Here is a 9,990-nt window from a genome sequence, read left to right as displayed (position 1 = left end):
AATTACTTGATGAACTCCGTGGATCCCAATTCTTCACCAAATTGGATCTGCGATCAGGATACCATCAAGTACGGGTCGTTGAAGAAGATATGGAGAAGACGGATTTCTGCACCCACCATGGGCACCACGAGTTTTTAGTGATGCCATTCGGCCTCACTAATGCTCCCTCAACCTTCCAATCTTTGATGAACACAGTATTCCAAAAATATGTACGTAAGTTCATTCTAGTATTTTTTTGATGATATTCTTATTTATAGTAAGACTTGGGAAGACCATTTAATGCATATAGAACTTAGATTACAAATTCTACGCTCTAATCATTTGTATGTTAAGATGGGGAAGTGTGAATTTTTCCAAAGAAGAGTCCATTACTTGGGACATATAATTTCTGGTCAAGAAGTAGCAGTTGACCCAAAGAAAATCACTACCATGCTGACGTGGCCTAAACCCAAAACCGTTAAGGCAATGAGAGGTTTTTTGGGTTTAACAGGATATTACAGTAAATTCATTCAGAATTATGGTAAAATAACCCAACCTCTCACTCAGATGCTCAAGAAAAATCAATTCGATTGGAGCAAGGTAGCTGATGTGGCATTTAAGAAATTGAGGGTGGCTATGACTCAAGCCCCTATTCTCGATCTACCTAACTTCTTCATCGGATTTGTAGTGGAATGTGATGCCAGTGGGACCGGGGTGGGCAGAGTACTGCAACAAGAAAGGCCTATAGCTTATTTTAGTAGAGCCCTGCATGGTAACAACTTATTGTTATCCACGTATGAGAAGGAGATCCTTGCTCTTGTATTGGCCGTTCAAAAGTGGCACTCCTATTTAATAGCGCGTCAATTTGTGGTGAGGACCGACCAAAAGAGCTTGAAGTATTTATAGAACCAGAAGATAACTACTCCAGCCCAGCAGCATTGGTTATATAAGCTAATGAGCTATGACTTTGTCATCGAATACAAAAAGGGAAAAGAGAATATTATCGTAGATGCCCTATCCAGAAGAGATATTGAAGGAGAGGAAGAAAGGGAGGATGTGCCATTTAGCAGAGAAATTAAAGGAGAAGAAGAAAGGGAGGGTGTGCTATCTAGAGGAGAAATTAAAGGAGAAAAAAAAGGGGAGAGCGTGCTATCTAGAGGAGAAAAAAAAAGGGAGTACGTGCCATCTCACTTAGTAGCTATTTCATACCCACTTCCAAATTGGGTGTTAGCAATTAGGGAGGAAAACAAGGAGAACCCCTATTGCGTCCAACTACTAAAAAGAATTCAAGAAGGTGAGACGGTTGGACCGTGGGGAGAAAAAGAAGGGGTGATTTTTTTTAAATCATGAATTTATCTCTCCAAAGATTCTCCTTTGATTCCAGCTATTCTCGGCCAATTTCATGGGAGCACGCATGAAGGGCCCCACAAGACCATTCAACGACTCAAAACTATGTTTTATTGGCCGACTATGAGGAACACGATTCTGAGCTTTATCTCCAATTGTGACACATGTCAACGTCACAAAGCAGAGCAGACCGTTCCTTCTGGACTTCTTCAACCACTTCCTATACCTGAAAGAATCTGGGAAGATATCTCAATGGATTTCATTGAAGGATTGTCTAATTCTAAGGGGCGATCAGCTATTTTGGTGGTGGTGGATCGACTATTCAAGTATGCACACTTCTTTCCCTTATCTCATCCGTTCACTACTGTTGGAATTGCACGACTATTTTTTGAACAAGTATTTAAACTTCATGGGATGCCACGTACTATTGTATGTGATCATGACCCCACATTTACAAGAAAATTCTGGGAGGAATTATTCCATCTCAACGGTACCAGTTTTAATATGAGTTCAGCTTACCATCCACAAACAGATGGTCAAACTGAAGTGGTGAATCGTACCCTTGAGATGTACCTGCGTTGTTTCTCCAGTGAAAACCCTAAAGAGTGGAGTAACTGGATTTCCTGGGCAGAATACTACTACAATACCAGTCGGCGTTCTTCCATCAAGACAACTCCATTCGAGATTGTGTATGGGCGGCCACCACCCACCCTACTTACTTATCTCCCAGGTACTGCCAAGGTGGAAGCCGTTGACCAGCAACTAATGGCTAGGGACCAGAAGCTTAAGGCCTTGAAGGTTATTCTTTTAGAAACACAGAACCGGATGAAGCAGGTTTATGACAAGAAGCATAAGGAGTGGGAATTTGATGTTGGTGATTGGGTGTACCTCAAGTCACAACCTTATCATCAACACTCTATACATTTAATGAAGTACCAGAAATTAGCACCCAGATATTATGGTCCATTCCAAGTCATCCATTGAATAGGGAAGGTCGCCTACAAATTGCAGCTTGCAGATGACTCACGCATCCATCCAGTCTTTCACGTCTCCTTACTGAAGAAAAAGATTAGAAAGCATATTTTAGTTCAAAGGAATCTACCAAAAATTGTGGGAACAGAAGGGAATATGCTTGTTGAACCACAGGCGATCTTGGATACCAAAGTTCACAAAGGGATCACACAGGTGTTAGTTCACTGGCAAGGACTCTCTCCAGTGGACGCCACTTGGGAAAATCATGAGGACCTACTCCAACAATTTCCTTCTTTTTCGCCTTGAGGACAAGCCGAATTTCAGCAGGGAGGATTTGTTACATGTCCATGTAAGTTGTGGTAGTGGAGGTAGTTAGGGTTGGTTATGAAATTGTTGTTATCGCATGTGAGAAGGGTTAGTAGAAGTAGTTAGTAAGTTAGTAGTAAGTTATTATCATATGTGAGTGGGACAGTTAGTGCATGGAAGTTTATTATTTCATGCGTGTAAGGAGTGGGGGAACATGGATCTTCATAGTAGATAACCACATTCTCTGTAACTCTTAAGTATGATTATGAAGGGAATGAAGGGCATCTTTGAAACCCTAAAATTTTCTCTACGGAGACTGAGGATTGGCTACCTCCTAATCAAGCCAACCAATTTCAACCCATTTCTCATCTTACATTACTCTCCCAAAATAGGTAAACTGGGGCACATACCATGGTCATTGGTTGGGAAGTTTTCTTTGCATTCTCTTTCCTTTCCATCACAGCAACAAGCAACAAATTAACACACGACCCAGCCTTTCTTCTATCCTCTTCTCTAATTGCAACTTCGACCATCGCCTTTATCATCATTCCAAACAACAATCAACAAAGGATGAACTCCAACAAATATTTCCTCAATTGGACACTAATGGTAATGGGAAGATCGAAGGCTTTGAACTCGGATCCTACCTTGCCTCCATAGGAGAATTCATGTCACCAAAGGAGGCTCAAAGTGTGATCAATCATCAATTTGATGCTTAACTTTGACGATTCTGTGAAGTTGATGGACGTCAAGGTGGGGATGATGATTTGAAAAGAGGCTTTGAGATGTTTGTGGTTAAGGATACTGGGTGTTAGTAGCGCCCAATGGCCACCTATTCCTACACACTCACCCACACAAACATGCATACAATATGATTCGATCCTACAACCTCCTCTCCTTGACGCGACTCTTTAAATCGAAACTACCATCACTAGGCTAGACTAGCATTCATTCTATGAGTAGTTTACACACTATGAAAGAAGCAGTCTCCGAATTGAATCCTAATATACTACTGAATTGAGTTATAGGTCATCGTCTCCTCTATTAGACCAATTATCCACTAGTAATTCTCTTGTCCTAACTTGCTAGTAGCGTGAATCCCTATTTTCTCTCAATCTCCCTTTATGCGTGAAACGCCAACCTAACCATTCCAAGGGAAGAATCTTTTTTTTTTTTTGGTTTCGGATAGGTATTGGTGGAGACCGATCCCACGTTTCCAATTCCGATTTAAACACTTATGATGGTAAAAACGTAATTAGAAACAATAATAGGGATCAAGTCATAGTAGGACTGAATAGTTGTAGAAAAACAGGTGCTAATGGTTTTATGACTTTATCAGTTGCCACCGACCCAGATATGGAATTTGTTATAAGAAGAAGAACCGATGCTACTTTGCTTTTCTCTAACTAAAAAAAAAAGAACATCATTCTCTCTCCTTTCGTATTATACAAACTAGTTACCATTTCAGAAATCCTTCTCTCTCTCTCTCTCTCTCTCTCTCTCTCTCTAGCGAGACCTGAACGTGCCAAAATCTAGTGTTCTCCGTTTGATCGTCTTCGCCCAAACCAAGTTCTTCTTCTGGTTCTTTAAAACTTTTCTCCTCTCGATCATCTTCGCCCAAAGTGAGTTTATTTTTCTGATTTTGTTATTCTGTTTGAACACATCAATGGAGCTACTGATACGCAATGTCTGGCGTTCAAATTTTGAGGAAGAGATGCTTTCCATAGAAAGCATAGTACACATTTACAACCGAGTTGCCTTTGATCCTGAATTTCCTGGTTTTCTTCGCAACACACTGAGAAATGCATCCGAAACTGATCGGTATGAAGACATCAAGTTCAATGTCGATAGCTTGAAACCAATACAGTTCGGTCTCACATTCACTGATGCAGAGGGTAATCTCCCTCACTCTGGTGGTGTTTGGCAATTTAATTTTAATGATTTTGATCCCGTTATCGACCTTCACTTGGCTACATCCGTTGAGTTACTACTTCAGAATGGAATTGATTTGGAGAAGAACAAGAGGGAAGGATTTGATATTAAAGCATTTTCTGCTCGGTTCAGAAACATCATAAGGTGTGAAGGACATAGGATTCAATGGCTCACGTTTCATGGGGTTTATGATATTGCTTACTTCATTAAGGTATTGAATGCAAATAAACCGATGCCAGGATCGCTTCAAGAGTTCATGACTATGGTTGGGGCCATCTTTCCTTGACTTTATGATCTGAAATTTATGGCCAAGTTTTGTCATGGGTTGTTAGGAGGAGAGTTGGGTCTCACACGTCTAGCCAAGATACTCGAGGTGAAACAGGTCGGGGAAACTCATCAAGGGGGTTTTGACAGCTTGATCACGAGCAATGTTTATTCAAAGATAAAAAATGTTTATCAACTGATTGAAGGAGCTTATGAAGGTTATCTCTATGGTATTAACTTTAGAAAGAAAAAGTGGGTCCCACTTGTGCCACCCCATCCCCATTTCATCACTGTAGTTCTAAATGGATATTACCATGAACAACCCTCTTTTGAGATAGTCAGTAGTCCACTTAGGTGGCCTCCTTGTCATGCATTAGTTCCCACTATTCAAGTTCCACACTGTCAATAGAGTATCCACCATGCAAATGTAATCTAAGAATTTTACCATCGTAATATTGATTTGATTAGTGAAGAAACTGAGAATTTTTTTTCCAATTTACTAATTGCTTCCCTAATAGCTTCTTTGTTGCTTTCCCAATGCCGTTGGATTTATAGTTAGTTTCCTTTTTAAATCAGATCGGAATGGCCAAATCTGCCAATATGAATTGAAATCGATCATGATTGATTTCGATCTAACGGTTCAAGAGCTATTAATTTTAGAGTTTTTGGCATTAGATTGCTGGATTTAGATTTGAAGGAAAAATTCTAAGATTTTAGGCTCAATTTTGGCCAATTCGGTTCCAAATGATAGATAGGCAAAGATAAATTTGATCACCGAGGAATCTGATGTTCCCAGGCTGACACTGAGAGGGGGTTGAATTAGTGGTTCCAAAAATTTCTTTATTTGTAACCCAACAAAAGGTTCCACTGCGTAGTTCTAGATTGGCCGAGGTAATCCCGTAATTATCAATCACGCAAATAACACGTCCACGTCACACCACAATGTGGCTGGGTCTACCAGACAATGTCCCATCACTCTGCACAACACGCACTTCAAATATATGTAAAAAAATAAATACGAGACAATAACACCAGATATACATGGTTCAGCCAGAGTGCCTACTCCATGGAGGAATACCCATATAGGGTTTCGTATTTTCCCAATATTCAACTTTTTCAACTGCTACAATGGTCTAGGAACCTATCTCTGCTTCAATCTGAGATGCAACTCAGACAAGGGCAACAACCCCACACCCTAGACAAGCCCCAACATGCTAGATTCACAATTTTAAATCAATAAAATCCCAACCCAATACATCATTTATCTAGAGTCTCTCACCAATCAACAGACTCTAGAATACCAAAATAGGGATTTCAGATATGGATTACCTCAGCCTGTGTAATCCCATTGATGGTTGCTTGTTTAACGTATAGAAGAACATGTTCAAATCATCAACATTCAGCAAAGCAATAACCTTTCTTTCTTGTTCACAATCAAGTCTCCATTGCACGCTTAATAAAGGCAAAGTGTGATAGCCATCAAACTTACTTCTCCCTTCTTTCTCTATTTCTCTCTAGAATGGCTACCAAGGGTTTTCTGTTTCGATTTTACAGAGCTAGACAAGACTCACAACCCCTCTAATCTGATATAGTATTCAATAGAAACTGACTCAAGGATGCCATGTCAAAAAATAAGATTGAGAACCGCAGGACTCTCTGATAGAAGCAGTCCACAACTAACGAGGGATCCTCACCTTTTGAAACTCACTCTCTATTTCAAATTCTGCTAATATATTGAGCAGCAGTAGCTCACGTACATGAAACAAACGTCCCACTTCAATTAAATACTTTCTCGATGTCCAATGAGATACTGACACATAACATCAATGAATCTTTCTTAAAATCAGATTGCATAACCTCCTTGCTGAAACAATAACACCACAGCAACAAGAGTAGGTGATGTACACCTGTGTGAAAGGAGTTCTACTCCTATCGGATTGCTAATAGTGCTTACCCATCACTTTTACAACTTGTGGCCAAAATTACCTTTCAATAATAGTCATGATTGAACTCTACTTTGTTGAACCGCTATGTATATCATATAATAATGCTATATATAGGGCTACTATCCACATGTACAAGAGCCCAATTCCATCAAAACTTAAGAACTCATACTTCTGTCCACATACTAGAACTTCTTACAATTGCTGAAATTATAAACTCTATAGTACTTAATGACATCATTGTTCATAAGCTGCTGAAGTATTAACTCCATAATGCTTGAATAAACTTGAAACCTGCAGCCATATAAATTGATAAAATAATTCCACAAGCCCTCACCTTATAATGCAGCTAAACCATATTTTGAAACTATGAACCATTAGTGAGTTCTCAACTAGGCCGAACCGATTTATTATATTCCTAGTTCCCAACAATGACAACATGCAATCCCATTTCTCAATAAAGTCAAAACCAAAAAACCCATCAACCTTTGACCTTTATCCCTTTCCATTTATTGTATTATTTATCCCCTCCACATGTGACAAGGGTGAAGCACAGATCATCCCCAAGAGATTATTTTCCAACCTCAAAGGCCCATTGAAGTTGCCACGTCCTAGATCATCCCCAAGAGAATTTCTTTTTCTTTTTTTAGAGAAAAATTCAGCTTTTTCGTTTGCAATAAATAACACCTGAATTCTTGAATGTTACAATGAATCAAATGGCAAAGAATGTTAACAAGTATCAGTATATATAATAGTTCCATAAATTACACCTGAATTCTTACATTTACAACTCTTCTTTTTTCGTGTATTCTTTTTTCACCAAGATACACATTGACATTTTCATCAAAAAAAAAAAAAAAAGATACACATTGACACGCCGAAGCTCTCCCTGAGGCAAAGCGAAATTGAAGACATGATCTCCAATAAGCATACACTTCTCCTCCTTTGTGCTTTAATATACACACGCTTCCCCTCCCATAGTTCTCTTCTTGAGGCAGACATTTTCATCGACGAAATTGACTGGAACATTTGTGATATTGATCCGGAACTGCTTTCAGATTTTAAAGCGAGAAGCGCTCCGTTCTGATGATGAAGGAGAAGATGAAGTAGAGGAGAAGTCTATGCTCATTGGGGATTCTGTCTTCCACTTGATCAGCCAGTTCCATGCTCAGATGGGGTCATGATGCAGAAGCAGATGCAGAGGAAGAAGATCATCATCCACTTAAACCCGATCACTATAATAATGTTGTTGCTGTTGCTGTGGAGAATCCTAGTTGGGACTTGGGAGCATCAATGTGGTTGGGGGAACTGTGCTTTTGGAGAATAGCACACGAAGACTCCCTTTTGTTCTTTAAGAACTATGGATGTATGCTAAAAGGGATCTCAGACATGCTCTGTCAGAACAAATACTACTTAGATCCTGTTGGGTTTTTTTTCTAAACTTCATGAAATAATGATTCTCTGTGGGCCCCACCAAACTTTGTGGATGAGATACTGTCGTTAAGTTTGTTAAAGTTATGGCTATAAAGGCCAGAGATGATAAAATTTGAGTTTCTGTTGTGGATGATGTAAGAGATACTATCTTAAGTTTGTTTTCGTTTTCTTCCATTAGAAAAATAAAATATAAAAAATAAATGCTAGCTGTTTGGCTCATCTCAACCCTATTAATCCAAACCAAGGTTTTAAAACTTGGCATCAGGCTTGGGATCGGTCAAAGATGATATTGATCCGCATCAATCTGAATTGCCTTGGATCAGATCGTATCAGGACAGTCTTTTCAGTTTTTCAATAAAAAAATCAATTTTTATTACTATTTTACACTTATGCCTTACTAGTGGATCGATCGGGATCAGGGATCGAAGATCGGTCAAGGCTGATACCAATTCAATCCAGTTGATACTAACTATTCAATCTAAGTTTTAGAACCATGACCTAAACTAACTCGATTTTAGGAATCAGTAATTGATTCATTGTATCACATAAGTCTGATCATGAACTAAATGCACAAAAAACTGAAGTAATTGGTTTGTTTTGAAAGGAAATTATACTCTTCTCCCCTGTACTTGACCTTAATACTATTTTTCCCCCATGTACTTTGAAAAATACCACTCCCCTCCCTGTGTTATTGACAGAAAAATGACATAAATATTTACCCCAAAAACCCTCTCTTCACTTGTTAAATATTTTTACCTAAAAAAAAAAAACTTGTTAATGAATTTATTATATTTACCACATTCCCTAGGACAAACCAGAACTATTGCCATATCAATTCAGGCTTTGCCTTATACTACTTCATAATACAAAATGAGACTAATGCATCCCATCATTCTATCATTAAGATTTTAAAGTACAGCATTGGGATTCAGATCAATCTCGATCGATTCTAAATTGATTCAAATCAAAATCGGCTAGAATCAACCAGATTATACCCTAACGCTAGAAATATAGTACCAATCCATCGCTCTAAACAACCAGTGCCGATTCTAATCCAAATTGATCAACTCTTATATGTGTGGGAGTTGCATACGGATAGAGGTTATATAGTTGTGAACATGAGTGGTTGTCCACTCGTGTTCACAACGCACTCTTAGTCACTACTATACAATTGGACCACTACTCTATCATCAATGATGGGGCATGAAACTCATCTACACAACATGGAGGGAGAAGCCCGATTATCTGGGATCCGAGGGCAACTTCATTGCAGCAAAATGCAAATGGTACCTCGGGCTTTCAGCATTAATTATTGAGATCGAAGCCATCCATGACGGAATTCTATGGACGTATCTCAATCTTCTCCGACTACTATCCAGTTATAGCACTCTTAATGTCTTCTTGCCTCTCTAGATTGGGCAACAAGTGCACTGGCCACACATGTTCTCCAACTTAATTAGCACTTCCTTTCTTTTCAGTACATTTTCCTCTTTTTAATAGAGCTCAAAACTCTACTGTGCTAATTACCTTGCGTCTAGGTTGTCCAGACATTATCTATCACGTATTTGGTGGCTACGTGGGATTTAAATCCTCTATTATTCTTCATCTTGTTATTCTTGTGTTATTCTACCTGTAGAAGGCGACAAGTGGTAACACTGAGGTGGACGGTCCAGATTTGGAGAGAGAGGATGCTACCATCAAAACCGGTTTAGGGAGCTCTTAAATTGGATCGAATTGACCATTCACCCATCCCAATCTAAGAGAGGTTTGAATTCACGCTCTCACGCTCTCAGTTACCTCTCTCTCTCTCTCT

The 9,990-nt window shown here is 39.1% G+C and overlaps 1 protein-coding gene across 1 annotated transcript; it reads left to right on the top strand.

The window, feature by feature from the left end:
* The first annotated feature begins 4,270 nt into the window (after nt 1–4,270).
* On the top strand, nt 4,271–7,927 carry LOC122057995 (probable CCR4-associated factor 1 homolog 11). Its single transcript, XM_042620369.1, has 2 exons — nt 4,271–4,747; nt 7,802–7,927. The coding sequence occupies exons 1-2, from the start codon at nt 4,271–4,273 to the stop codon at nt 7,925–7,927; spliced, it is 603 nt and encodes a 200-aa protein (XP_042476303.1).
* Nucleotides 7,928–9,990: the final 2,063 nt, after the last annotated feature.

Source organism: Macadamia integrifolia, chromosome 12, assembly GCF_013358625.1.
Source record: "Macadamia integrifolia cultivar HAES 741 chromosome 12, SCU_Mint_v3, whole genome shotgun sequence".
In the NCBI taxonomy this organism is placed as follows: Eukaryota; Viridiplantae; Streptophyta; class Magnoliopsida; order Proteales; family Proteaceae; genus Macadamia; species Macadamia integrifolia.
This window is presented reverse-complemented; position numbering and strand designations above follow the sequence as displayed.